The 15,206-nt window shown below is 37.5% G+C and overlaps 1 protein-coding gene across 13 annotated transcripts in view; it reads left to right on the top strand.

Moving 5' to 3' along the window:
• The window catches only part of LOC123538352 (dnaJ homolog subfamily C member 4-like), a 52,098-nt gene that overhangs the window by 14,400 nt on the left and 22,492 nt on the right, over positions 1-15,206 (top strand). For 8 of the 13 annotated variants that reach the window (XM_045322420.2, XM_045322406.2, XM_045322389.2 and 5 more), the window contains exon 4: positions 356-666. In XM_045322420.2, coding sequence (XP_045178355.2) covers positions 356-666 — 311 coding nt within the window. Of the gene's footprint in view, positions 1-355; positions 667-5,356; positions 5,492-8,577; positions 8,744-10,452; positions 10,673-10,947; positions 11,077-11,461; positions 11,630-15,206 lie in introns of those variants that run through there. The other 5 variants (XM_045322427.2, XM_045322444.2, XM_045322414.2 and 2 more) reach the window with 5 other exon arrangements.

Raw genomic sequence — 15,206 nt, forward strand, 5'->3', positions numbered from 1 at the left:
TTAGGCCGAGTTTGATGACGGGCATATTTTGTGACAGTCTGGCATTCTTGTTTATCTTTAAAACACAACACATTTTGTTTTTTGAGTGAAAATGTCAGACAAATTCCTGTATCAAAGAGCCTTGCTTCAATACCCGGAAGGTAATGGTTGGATATTTTGAAAATTTGCCAGTTTCCTGCAAAAAGTTACCAACATCAGAAGCTTTGAATACCTTGAATGAAATAACTGTTGAGAAATGTATAAAACCCGTATAAAAAACAGGCAAGTATTTGATATTGACAGTGTTACCTTCGAACCTTAGGGGCCACTGCCATTAAATCTAGGTTATTATCCAAATTTATGTTTAATTTTGCAGCATCACCCTGATCAAAATAGGCAGGATCCCAAAAGTCATGAAAAATTCGTAAAGATAAATGAAGCATATGAAGTTTTGAGTAAAGACTCTAGTCGACGTAGCTATGACGATTCAGTTCGAGTGAGAAATCAGCCACGGCCGAATTTTAGAACGTCACATCGGCCGCCAAATTACTACAGTAGCGGACAGTTTTATGAAGATCAAGGACCTTTTAGCGACCATAATCAATATGACCCATATTCAAAGAGAAATGCCGGCAGTCATTATGATCCGTTCTCGTCGTACGGTTACGAACACTACCAAAGACAAAGGTAATGATAGGGGAAGTTTGTTCTTTTTAAGAAAAATTCTCATTTTAATAGCAATATGACAGAATGTTCATAATATAATACTATTTCTTTGTCTGGTTAATATGATAAATAGAAAGCTCTGAAATTTGCATATATGTATAGTAAGTTCTAAGCCATTTCGTGTGAAATCTCTTGACATTGCGTTAGTACGTGCAGAAATTCTTTAACTTGTGTTCTAATTAAGTGTAAGAAGAGAAAATGTTGAAGGTAGGACAACTAGATTAAGGTAGTTATTTTTTTGTGATCTGAAATGATGCAGATATATTTATACATGTATACGAGTAATTAATATGTGAAGTTACTTATTTCTTCATAATGAGAGCTTTGTTGACAGGGTGTATATAATTGTAAATAGTCTGTAAAGACATCTAGTGTATAGAACATTCTAAGTTTACTAAAGTAAAAAGATTAAAGATACTGGCATATAAGGTGTTGCCACTAAGTAGCTGAATTTTAGTATCCTTGCAACAAAACAAATCATGCAAGCCATTTTTATGCCCCCAAAGGGAGGCATATACTTTTTGAACCGTCTGTCAGTCTGTCGGTCTGTCCGCAATTTTCGTGTCCGGTCCATATCTTTGTCATCGATGGATGGATTTCAAATAACTTGGCATGAATGTATGCCACAGTAAAACGACATGTCGCGCGCAAGACCCAGGTCCGTAGCTCAAAGGTCAAGGTCACACTTGGACCTTGAAGGATAGTGCATTGATGGGCGTGTCCGGTCCATATCTTTGTCATCGATGGATGGATTTTCAAATAACTTGGCATGAATGTGTACCACAGTAAGACGACGTGTCAAGCGCATGATCCAGGTCCGTAGCTCAAAGGTCAAGGTCACACTTAGACGTTAAAGGATAGTGCATTGATGGGCGTGTCCGGTCCATATCTTTGTCATCGATGGATGGATTTTCAAATAACTTGGCATGAATGTGTACCACAGTAAGACGACATGTCGCGCACAAGACCCAGGTCCGTAGCTCAAAGGTCAAGGTCACACTTAGACATTAAGGGATAGTGCATTGATGGGCGTGTCCGGTCCATATCTTTGTCATCCATGAATGGATTTTCAAATAACTTGGCATGAATGTGTACCACAGTAAGACGAGGTGTCACATGCAAGACCCAGGTCCGTAGCTCAAAGGCCAAGGTCACACTTGGGCGTTAAAGGTCATTTTTCATGATAGTGCATTGATGGGCATGTCCGGTCCATATCTTTGTCATTCATGCATGGATTTTAAAATAACTACGCATGAATGTGTGACACAGGAAGACGACCTGTCGTGCGCAAGACCCAGCTCCGTAGGTCAAAGGTCCTAAACTCTAACATCGGCCATAACTATTCATTCAAAGTGCCATCGGGGGCATGTGTCATCCTATGGAGACAGCTCTTGTTCACCTTGATCTGATAGCTGCAACTTTAAAGTAAGTTTGCTGATTTGCCTTTTTCGGCTGTGGGTTTTGAAACCTTGCTTTGGTTTAGAATTCTTTGTGAGGAAATCAACCAGCTGGCTCACAAAAGTTTGGTCGTTCTACCGATGTGCTCATCCATGACTGAAGCAATGCCTGGATGGGCAGCTGGGGTCTTGCTGCACCATCAAAAGCTAAAAAAAAGTCACCATATGACTTAACCCTTACGCTACTTTTCTGTAATGAACTTGTCCATCTTTCAATTTGGACAGTACCATTAACTGTTAAAAGGGGTGCTCACCAAAAAGATACTGGCTGATTAGCGAACAGTGCAGATAATGATCAGACTACATGAATGTGCAGGCTGATCATGATCTATACTGGTTGCAAAGGCAGAATCAGTCGTGTCTAGCATGATAAGGGTTAACCCTTACCCTGCTAAATTTCTAATAATGAACTTGTGCATCTTTCAATTTTGACAGTACCATTAACTATTAAACGGGTGCTTACCAAAAAGATACTGACTAAATGGCGGACAGTGCAGATCTTGATCAGACTGCATGGATGTGCAGGCTAACATGCTGATCATCATCTACACTGGTTGCAAAGGCAGAATCAATCGTGTCCAACATAATAAGGGGTAGAATGTGTTCTTGTGGCTTAACACAACAAAATTACATGAGTTAAAATGGTATTTACTCCCTAAGACAGTTATCTCCACTTACATTCAGTGTTATAAATTTTTCAAAATTTCAATTTTAATGGTCACTAGCGTTGTTGGTTAAGTAAAATTCTAAGTCACACTAATAGGCTTGTGGTCTTAGGACTGCGTGCCATCTTTTTTAGCTCACCTGAGCACGAAGTGCTCAAAGGTGAGCTTTAGTGATCACCCTGTGTCCGGCGTCCGTCGTCGTCCGTCCGTCCGTCCGTCCGTCCGTCCGTCGTCAACAATTTGACTGTTAACACTCTAGAGGTCACATTTTTGACCCAATCTTAATGAAACTTGGTCAGAATGTTACCCTCAATAAAATCTTGGTCGAGTTCGATATTGGGTCATCTGGGATCAAAAACTAGGTCATCAGGTCAAATCAAAGGAAAAGCTTGTTAACACTCTAGAGGTCACATTTTTGGCCCAATCTTAATGAAACTTGGTCAGAATGTTACCCTCAATAAAATCTTGGATGAGTTCGATATTAAGTCATCTGGGGTCAAAAACTAGGTCATCAGGTCAAATCAAAGGAAAAGCTTGTTAACATTCTAGAGGTCACAATTTTGGCCCAATCTTAATGAAACTTGGTCAGGATGTTACGCTCAATAAAATCTTGGACGAGTTCGATATTGGGTCATCTAGGGTCAAAAACTAGGTCACCAGGTCAAATCAAAGAAAAAGCTTGTTAACACTCTAGAGGTCACATTTTTGGCCCAATCTTAATGAAACTTGGTCAGAATGTTACCCTTAATAAAATCTTGGACGAGTTCGATATTTGGTTATCTGGGATCATAAACTAGGTCACCAGGTCAAATCAAAGGAAAAGCTTGTTAACACTGTTGAAGCCGCATTTATGACTGTATCTTCATGAAACTTGGTCAGATTGTTAATATTGATGATCTTAAGGTCCAGTTTGAATCTGGGTCATGTAGGATAAAAAACTAGGTCACCAAGCCAAATCAAATGAAAAGCTAGTTTACACTAGAGGCCACATTTATGACCATACCTTAATGAAACTTGGTCAAATCTTGATGATCTATAGCTCAAGTTCAAATCTGGGTTAGGTGGGGTCAAAAACTAGGTCACTAGGTCATATCAAAGGAAAAGCTTGTTAACACTCTAGAGGCCACATTTATGACTATATCTTCATGAAACTTAGTCAGAATGTTAAACTTGATGATCTTTAGGGCAATTTTGAATCTGGGTCATGTCGGGTCAAAAACTAGGTCACCGGGTCAAATCAAAGGAAAAGCTAATTAACACTGTAGAGGCCACGTTTATGACCATATCTTAATGAAACTTGGTCAGAATGTTAATCTTGATAATCTTTAGGTCAAGTTTAAATCTGGGTCAGATGGAGTCAAAAACTAGGTCACTAGGTCATATCAAAGGAAAAGCTTGTTAACACTCTAGAGGCCACATTTTTGACTATATCTTCATGAAACTTAGTCAGAATGTTAAACTTGATGGTCTTTAGGTCAGGTTCGAATCTGGGTCATGTCTGGTCAAAAACTAGGTCACGGGGGTCAAATAAAAGGAATAGTTAGTTATTACTTTAGAGGCCACATTTATGACCATATCTTAATGAAACTTGGTCAGAATGTTAATCTTGATGATCTATAGGTCAAGTTTAAATCTGGGTCAGGTGTGTTAAAAAACTAGGTCACTAGGTCAAATCAAAGGAAAAGCTTGTTAAGACTCTAGAGGCCAGATTTATGACTGTATCTTCATGAAACTTAATCAGAATGTTAATCTTGATGATCTTTAGGTCAAGTTCGAATCTGGGTCATGTGGGGGCAAAAACTAGGTCACCGGGTCAAATCAAAGGAAAAGCTAGTTAACACTTTAGAGGCTACATTTATGACCATATCTTAATGAAACTTGGTCAGAATGTTGATCTTGATGATCTTTAGGTCAATAGGTCAGGTGAGCGATACAGGGCCTTCATGGCCCTCTTGTTTTTAACAGTGATAAGAATTATGCAGGGGTGTTTATAGTTTAGAATGTGTTAATTAGATTATTTCAGATTTACGTCATTATAGGAACAAAGGCTTTGACTGTTTATTCTCTATTCTGACAAAAAAAGTTCTATGTTTCTTTAAGAAGTTATATTAGGGCTTTGACTGTATTTTACCAATTCCGACTAAAACTTAACAAATATTTCTGTTTCTATAAGGAGTCACTCGTATTATATTTGAAAGAAAGCGAAATAATGTTTACCCTGCTAAATTTCTATAATGAACTAATCAATCTCATGCAATATTTTCACGGGTGGCATAGCCACAAAATATAGAATATGGTGTTCATGAGTGAAAGACATTTTGATTTTAACATGTAAAACAAACAACTGCTCCTTTAATTTCATGTTTTGACTAAATTTACCCATGTTATAGTTTCTAACCTGGGAAAAAATATATTTGATAGTTTTCACTGTGGGAATACCAGATATATATTTCACTGTAATTTTTCGATGATTTACTGAAAAACATGACTGTAGTAAAAGCATATATTTCTGTTCTGTGATGCTTCTAGAAGACATGAGGAGTATAAACCTGACGACTTTGGAATTGATTGGGAATTTAGACAAAAGGTGTCGACAATATACTCTCTTCTCATACTCCTTCCTTTCTACTTGGGAGTCTTTTACGCCTTCAATGACATGTGCAAGCAAGTGTTATTAAATTATATAAAAAGTACAGGCTTGCTCAACACCTCAACTTTGTCTTAGAAGTAGTGAATTTGTTTATCTCCATTTGAAATAGGGGCTTTTTTACTTGCGGAACAGATGAATCAGTAAAAACAACTTAAAATAAAACCGGTGTGTCAGATGCTCAAAAACATTGTTAAGTTTGTCCCATGCTTAAAGGCAAACCTATCTTTAATTTTAAATTATGTGAGCCGCACCATGAGAAAACCAACATAGTGCATTTCGCCCAGTATGGATCCAGACTAGCCTGCGCATCTGCGCAGTCTGGTCAGGAACCATACTGTTCGCTAACGGTTTTTCTAATTGCAATAGGGTTTTAAAGTGAACAGTGGATCCTGACAAGACTGCGCAGATGCGCAGGCTGGTCTGGATCCATGCTGTTCGCAAATGCACTATGTTGGTTTGCTCTTTAAATAGATACAGTATCTTGTGCAATTTAATTTTATCTTTTTAGTGCTGAATTAAGTGTTAAAAAAATGACCGTAATATCTAATGCAAAAAAAAAATGTGTTTAAATGCAAATGTGTTTCTGCTTTGGTTTTGAAGTAAGCTTTCAGACTGAACCATGTAGAGAGAAGAAACAACAAAAAACTGTTTATTATGTTGCGATACCGCTGGTGTTTGAACCAGCTACCTTTGGGTATCCCAGCTTACACACTCTCATCATATTAAGAGAGAGAAAAAACAAATCAAAGAAAAAAATAGGGCCTTGATAATGCCAGTGCTACAATGCTATACTTACCAAATTAGTTTACAGTTACATTATGCTGAAGTTACTTTATTTGAAAGAAATTGATTTTAATAAAACGTATCTATGTAAACAAAAAAAAAATGTTTTGTGTGTATAAATAATATTGTATGTTAGGTTAAAAAAAGTACTTACTTCAAAATTGTATAACTAGCCACATTATGAACTTGCACTGCCAACTATAAATTCTGGTGGTGTTTTTAGCTCACCTGTCACAAAGTGACAAGGTGAGCTTTTGTGATTGCGCGGTGTCCGTCGTCCGTCCGTGCGTCCGTCCGTCCGTGCGTCCGTCCGTAAACTTTTGCTTGTGACCACTCTAGGGGTCACATTTTTCATGGGATCTTTATGAAAGTTGGTCAGAATGTTCATCTTGATGATATCTAGGTCAAATTCGAAACTGGGTCACGTGCCTTCGAAAACTAGGCCAGTGGGTCTAAAAATAGAAAAACCTTGTGACCTCTCTAGAGGCCATATATTTCACAAGATCTTCATGAAAATTGGTCAGAATGTTCACCTTGATGATATCTAGGTCAATTCGAAACTGGGTCACGTGCCTTCAAAAACATGGTCAGTAGGTCTAAAAATAGAAAAACCTTGTGACCTCTCTAGAGGCTATATATTTCACAAGATCTTTATGAAAATTGGTCAGAACGTTCATCTTGATGATATCTAGGTCAAGTTCGAAACTGGGTCACGTGCCATCAAAAACTAGGTCAGTAGGTCTAAAAATAGAAAAACCTTGTGACCTCTCTAGAGGCCATATATTTCACAAGATCTTCATGAAAATTGGTCAGAACGTTCATCTTGATGATATCTAGGTCAGGTTCGAAACTGGGTCACGTGCCATCAAAAACTAGGTCAGTAGGTCAAATAATAGAAAAACCTTGTGACCTCTCTAAAGGCCACATTTTTCATGGGATCTGTATGAAAGTTGGTCTGAATGTTCACCTTGATGATATCTAGGTCAAGTTTGAAACTGGGTCACGTGCATTCAAAAACTAGGTCAGTAGGTCTAAAATAGAAAAACCTTGTGACCTCTCTAGAAGCCATATAGTTCATGAGATCTTCATGAAAATTGGTCAGAATGTTCACCTTGATGATATCTAGGTCAAGTTCGAAAGTGGGTCACGTGCCGTCAAAAACTAGGTCAGTAGGTCAAATAATAGAAAAACCTTGTGGCCTCGCTAGAGGCCATATTTTTCATGGGATCTGTATGAAAGTTGGTCTGAATGTTCATCTTGATGATATCTAGGTCAGTTTTGAAAGTGGGTCACGTGCCATCAAAAACTAGGTCAGTAGGTCATATAATAGAAAAACCTTGTGACCTCTCTAAAGGCCATATTTTTCATGGGATCTGTATGAAAATTGGTCAGAATGTTCACCTTGATGATATCTAGGTCAAGTTTGAAACTGGGTCACGTGCCTTAAAAAACTAGGTCAGTAGGTCAAATAATAAAAAAACCTTGTGACCTCTCTAGAGGCCATACTTTTCATGGGATCTGTATGAAAGTTGGTCTGAATGTTCATCTTGATGATATCTAGGTCAAGTTTGAAACTGGGTCAACTGCGGTCAAAAACTAGGTCAGTAGGTCTAAAATTATTAAAACCTTTTGACCTCTCTAGAGGCCATATTTTTCAATAGATCTTCATGAAAATTGATCGGAATGTTCATCTTGATGATATCTAGGTCAGTTTCCAAACTGGGTCACGTGCGGTCAAAAACTAGGCCAGTAGGTATAAAAAGAGAAAAACCTTGTGACCTCTAGAGGCCATATTTTTCATGAGATCTTCATGAAAATTAGTGAGAGTGTTCACCTTGATGATATCTAGGTAAAATTCAAAACAGGGTCACGTACCTTCGAAAACTAGGTCAATAGGTCAAATAATAGAAAAACCTTGTGACCTCTCTAGAGACCATATTTTTCAATGGATCTTCTTGAAAATTGGTCAGAATTTTTATCTTGATAATATCTAGGTCAAGTTCAAAACTGGGTCACATGAGCTCAAAAACTAGGTCACTATGTCAAATAATAGAAAAAACGACGTCATACTCAAAACTGGGTCATGTGGGAAGAGGTGAGCGATTCAGGACCATCATGGTCCTCTTGTTGAAGAAGTGACTGTAACAGTTATAATGTGCCATTTGATTGTGAATGCGGTTGGCTCTACATTACAAAGCTGGTTGTTATATTGATCAGTACGTTTGATAGAATTTTCAACATTGAAAGATAATAGTGTAATGATAAAAATATTTAAGGGAAATAGGCTCATAGTGTATCTTTAAAATGTTTATTTTAGGCCCAAAACCAACAGATCAAGATCACACGAGTTTTTTAGCGATGCTGCATTGAAACGATTAGTGGTGTTCTATGTGCTCGGTTATGTTATCATACCCTATTTTGTTCTGGCAAAATTATTTGCCTATATATTTAGGCAAGTATTCAGTTAACGAGAGTAAAGCTGGTCAGCATCTTAGCTGGGGGGTGGGGTCAGCATCTTAGCTTGGGGGAGGGGGAGGGGGTGGGGTGGGGCAGCATTTGAAGCTGTTTGGTGAATTTAATGCATATTGTACTTGTGAATGTTTAAAAAGATAAGACAGTTTTTTAAAGGATTCAAATTTTCTAAAGTCTAAAGTTTTTTGGTTTTTTTTGTTTTGTTTTTTTATGCCCCCAAAGGGAGGCATATTAGTTTTCAACTGTGCATCCGTTCGTTTGTTAGTTAGTTCGTTCATCACAATGTTAACTTTTAAAGGCACTTTACTTGCGAACCACTGCACCCAGGACCTTCAAACTTCACATGCTAATAGTACTTATTGAGTACACGACCCGTACCGACTTTTGGGTCACCAGGTCAAAGGTCAAGGTCACAGGGGTCAATGTTAACTTTTTGCATGAAGGCACTATGCACCCAGGACCTTCAAACTTCACATGCTCATAGTACTTATTGAGTACACGACCCCTATTGACTTTGGGGTCACCAGGTCAAAGGTCAAGGTGCTGCGGGGGCATTTGTCACCATTAGTGACAGCTCTTGTTTAAAAGAGGTATTCTCATATTTGGTTTCTTAAAAGTTGTTTTGTGTGTAAAATTGTAAAATAAGATTTTTAAGTTAGATATTACAGACATGATATTTAAGGTGACAAAATTTCTCACAAGTCAGGGTTCGCACAAGTTTGTTTTTAAAGTGATTTTTAAGATCATTTGTATAAATTATATTTCAGACATTTTATTGATAAAAATTAACTAAAATAATTATCTGTCTCGCACATTGAATTGAATATAAGATCACTTAAATCAGATTAAGTAGTTGTCACAATCTCAGTTTTTCTTTGATTTTTCCATTAGCAGCACATATCAGTACCTCTAATCTTTCCTTTAGATTAGAAAGATGCATGTAGGTTCTCTCTTTCCTAATCACAATGATGACTTATCTGATGAGATTTATTGCCTAAATTCTGTAGCAGATGGTTCATATAGTGGCCTGTTTCAAAGGTTAAGCCTACGCACAGGTTTTTTTGATGGTGCCCAGAATTCTTTACATAGCCTGGAAGTTCAGTGATCAAGCAGTAGTGGAAAACTGTAACTGTATACTTTGTTCTTATTGAAAAATTGTGATGTACAGTCAAACCTCGTCCGCTCGAGCTCGTATAATTCATGCACTGCCCTTTGCTCAAACTCATTGTCAGTTCCTAGCAAAGTCTCTGTATAATGTATATTGTCTGATGGCACTGATTATGAACAAATTTGAGCCATGCCATGGGAAAACCAACATAGTGGCTTTGCGACCAGCATGGATCCAGACCAGCCTGCGCATCCGTGCAGTCTGGTCAGGATCCATGCTGTTCGCTTTCAAAGCCTATTGCTATTAGAGAAACTGTTAGCGAACAGCATGAATCCTGACCATACTGCGCGCATGCGCAGGCTGGTCTGGATCCATGCTGGTCGCAAAGCCACTATGTTGGTTTTCCCATGGCACGGCTCATTTTTCAGTCTAGTCAAGTTTGAGCTAATGAAGTTTGACTGTATATATATCTTGAACCATTCTGAACACAACAAAAAAGTAAGAATAGATTGTCTTGAAGTTGGAAAGATAATTATCGTAGGCAAAACAAAGACTTTCTACTGTTTAGTGAATGACAATTTTGACATCTGTATACAATGTATTGTGTTTTAGAGGTTCGTATAGTTACTCTGATCCACCCACAGACAGAAGTATTATTTTAGTGGCTCTACTGATCTCGTTCCATGTTCTGGCATATATAGAACTTTACCGTAAACTCATGGAAGAGCAAGTATCACCTTGTAATATGTGAAGGATGGTCAACACCTTTTGATTTACGTTTCAAAAGATGTTGAAATTTAAGTTTTTTAGGCCGTAAAGGCTTGTTAGAGGAGAATTTTTTTTTTAGATTATGATGTTACTTTGAAATACAAAATCTGTTTATTTTGGAAACGAAAATTTGCTCGAGTTAATCAGAAAATTTGCTTGACTTATTTGGGTAATGCGGCGAACGTTCAGGTTAGCGGTATGGTAAACATTTTGGAATAAAGAAACGGTTTGGTAAACATTTCGGAATAAAGACACTCAGTTTAATTTGTTTACAGAATTGCATTAATTAATTAGTTTTGTAAGCTCAAAAGTAAAGTTGAATTATTTTTGCTTTTTAAGTAACAACAACTTCAAAGCGAATACAGAGTACATACGTATAATAAGATCCACCATTTTAATTCTGGTTGTACCATATCTACTCTTACGAAGCTTCTTACTGTATATGGTAACATCAGAAAAGGCTTTTGGGTTTGTATTACTGTAAACGTTAAATAAGTAATGCAAAGAATATGGGAAACACCTCAACTCAACAAAAAAAATTTATATTCAATACCAGAGTTTTGAAAGTAGAGGGCCTGATAATCAGAATCATTAAACTTGGTAAAAACCATGCTAATTGTACAAAGCTTTTGATAGAATGTTTTAAAGTATCACTGAGTAAGAATATTGTATATACAGCGAAAAATTGCTCGCTTGAGTCCATAGGCTCACACGTAGTTAGTGGTACCTGACAATTTTCCGAAGATTTTATATCTTTGGATCACACAGTACCTTGAGTAACTTGAACATTTACTTCTGTTGGGACGCTGAGTGGTTGGTCCTTTACTATATATGCCATGTGTATTTCCTACAGGTCAGGAGGTCAACCTAGATATACAAATAGAAATAGAATTGACAGAAAGGCTCAGCAAGAAGAGCTAACACGGCAGTTGCAGTACTTTGTTTCTTTTGTTACAATTTATGCTTGTGTCCTTATATTTATCGAGATACTGACTGAAGACCGTTCTATTATCAAAAGGCAGTATGTATCAAAGATATTACAGAATTTTAAAAAAGCATGGCCAACACCTCGTATTTCAATACAGAATTTCTGTTTGAAAATTGCAGTTGTATATTTAACCTTTGGTAAATTTCTAAAATGGACTGGTCCATCATTCAGTTTGGGCAGTACCACTTCTTATTCAAAGGGATGTTCACTGAAAATTTACTGACTGCAGACAATGATCAGCTTGCACAGATGTGCAGGCTGATCTTGGTCTGCACAGGTCACAAAGGCAAAACCAATTGCGGCCAGCAGGCTAAAGGTTAATGGAACACTATTTTGACACTTTTCTGTTTGATATACATTTAGAAACAAATCATTCTCAACCATTGAAATGAGTTTTTATTATGCCCCCACTTTTGGGGGGCGGGGGGCATATAGATTTGCCCTTGTCCGTCCTTCCGTCTGTCCGTCCTTCCGAAAATGTTGTGTCGCACCTAGCTCCAAAAGTATTTGACGTAGAGTCACAAAAATTTACAGGAATGTTGGTCAGCATGTGTAGTTGTGCACCTGGGGTTTCCCGTCTGGATTCATTCAGTCATGTATGAGTTATGGGCCCTGACTTCGTAAAAATTGGTCATTTTAGTAATAGTGTTGTGTCGCGCCTAGCTCCAAAAGTATTTAACTTAGAGTCACAAAACTTCACAGGAATGTTGGTCAGCATGTATAGTTGTGCACCTGGGGTTTCGCGTCCGGATTCATTCAGTCATGTATGAGTTATGGCCCCTGACTTAGTAAAAAATTGGTCATCTTAATGTTGTGTCGCACATAGCTCCAAAAGTATTTGACCTAGAGTCACCAAAATTTACAGGAATGTTGGTCAGCATGTGCAGTTGTGCACCTGGGGTTTCGTGTCCGGATTTGTTCAGTCATGTAGGAGTTATGGCCCCAGACTTAGTTAAAAATTGGTCATTTTAATGTTGTGTTGCGCGTAGCTCCAAAATCATTTGACCTAGAGTCACCAAAGTTTACAGGAATGTTGGTCAGCCTGTGCAGTTGTGCACCTGGGGTTTCGCGTCCCAATTCATTCAGTATTGTAGGAGTTATAGCCCCTGACCTAAGAAAAAATTTGTGTCCTTTGTCAAATACTGGGGGCATCTGTGTCCCTTGGACACATTTTTAGTTTTAAAGAGGTATTCTCATATTTTGTTTCTTAAAAGATTTTTAAGTTAGAGATTACAGGCATGATTTTTAAGGGGGCAAAATTTCTCACAAGTCAGGGTTTGCAGTTGTTTTTAAAAGTGATTTTTAAGATCATTTTTAGCTCATCTGATTTTTTGAAAAAAAATGATGAGTTGTTGTCATCACTTGAGCGGTTGTCGGCGTCGGCGTCGGCGTTGCCTGGTTAAGTTTTATGTTTAGGTCAGCTTTTCTCCTAAACTATCAAAGCTATTGCTTTGAAACTTGGAATACTTGTTCACCATCATAAGCTGACCCTGTATAGCAAGAAACATAACTCCATCTTGCTTTTTGCAAGATTTATGGCCCCTTTTGTACTTAGAAAATATCAGATTTCTTGGTTAAGTTTTATGTTTAGGTCAACTTTTCTCCTAAACTATCAAAGCTTTTGCTTTGAAACTTGGAATAATTGTTCACCATCATAAGCAGACCCTGTACATCTAGAAACATAACTCCATCTTGCTTTTTGCAAGAATTATTGCCCCTTGTGGACTTAGAAAATCAGTTTTCTTGGTTAAGTTTTATGTTTAGGTCAGCTTTTATCCTAAACTATCAAAGCTATTCCTTTAAAACTTGCAACACTTGTTCACCATCATAAGCTGACCCTGTACAGCAAGAAACATAACTCCATCCTGCTTTTTGCAAGATTTATGGCCCCTTTTGGACTTAGAAAATATCAGATTTCTTGGTTAAGTTTTATGTTTAGGTCAACTTTTTCTCTTAAACTATCAAAGCTATTGCTTTAAAACTTGCAACTCTTGTTCACCATCATAAGCTGACCCTGTACAGCAAGCAACATAACTCCATCCTGCTTTTTGAAATAATTATTGCCCCTTTTGGACTTAGAAAAATCATTTTCTTGGTTGAATATTATGTTTAAGTCAACTTTTCTCATAAACTGTCAAAGCTATTGCTTTAAAACTTGCAACAGTTTTTCACCATCATAAGTGGACACTGTACATCAAGAAACATAACTCTATTCTGCTTTTTGCAAGAGTGATGGCCCTTTTTAGACTTAGAAAATCATGGGTAGGACAATATTTCTTTTATACATAAAAAATCAGATGAGCGTCAGCACCCGCAAGGCAGTGCTCTTGTTATAAATTATATTTCAGACATTTTATTGATAAAAATTAACTATAATAATTATCTGTCTGGCTCATTGAGTTGAATATAAGATCACTTATTATAAATCAGATTAAGTAGTTGTCACAATCTCAGTTTTTCTTCGATTTTTCCATTAGCAGCACATATCAGTACCTCTGATCTTTCCTTTAGATTAGAAAGATGCATGTAGGTTCTCTCTTTCCTAATCACAATGATGACTTATCTGATGAGACATAGTGGATTTATTGCCTAAATTCTGTAGCAGATGATTCATATACTGGCCTGTTTCAAAGGTCAAGCCTACGCACAGGTTTTTTTGATGGTGCCCAGACTTCATTACATAGCCTTGAAGTTCAGTGATCAAGCAGTAGTAGAAAACTGTAACTGTATACTTTGTTCTTATTGAAAAATTATGATGTACAGTCAAACCTCGTCCGCTCAAGCTCATATAATTCATGCACTGCCCTTTGCTCAAACTCATTGTCAGTTCCTAGCAAAGTTTCTGTGTAATGTATATTGTCTGATGGCTCTGATTATGAACAAATTTGAGCCATGCCATGGGAAAACCAACATAGTGGCTTTGCGACCAGCATGGATCCAGACCAGCCTGCGCATCCGCGCAGTCTGGTCAGGATCCATGCTGTTCGCTTTCAAAGCCTATTGCTGTTATAGAAACTGTTAGCGAACAGCATGGATCCTGACCAGACTGCACGGATGCGCAGGCTGGTCTGGATCCATGCTGGTCGCAAAGCCACTATGTTGGTTTTCCCATGGCACGGCTCATTTTCTAGTCAAGTTTGAGCTAATGAAGTTTGACTGTATATATATCTTGAACCATTCTGAACACAACAAAAAAGTAAGAATAGATTGTCTTGAAGTTGGAAAGATAATTATCGTAGGCAAAACAAAGACTTTCTACTGTTTAGTGAATGACAATTTTGACATCTGTATACAATGTATTGTGTTTTAGAGGTTCGTATAGTTACTCTGATCCACCCACAGACAGAAGTATTATTTTAGTGGCTCTGCTGATCTCGTTCCATGTTCTGGCATATATAGAACTTTACCGTAAACTCATGGAAGAGCAAGTATCACCTTGTAATATGTGAAGGATGGTCAACACCTTTTGATTTACGTAAAAGATGTTGAAATTTAAGTTTTTTAGGCCGTAAAGGCTTGTTAGAGGAGAATTTTTTTTAAAAGGTTATGATGTTACTTTGAAGTACAAAATCTATTTATTTTGGAAATTGAAAATTTGCTTGAGTTAATT

The sequence above is a fragment of the Mercenaria mercenaria genome, chromosome 1 (genome assembly GCF_021730395.1).
Source record: "Mercenaria mercenaria strain notata chromosome 1, MADL_Memer_1, whole genome shotgun sequence".
Lineage (NCBI taxonomy): Eukaryota > Metazoa > Mollusca > Bivalvia > Venerida > Veneridae > Mercenaria > Mercenaria mercenaria.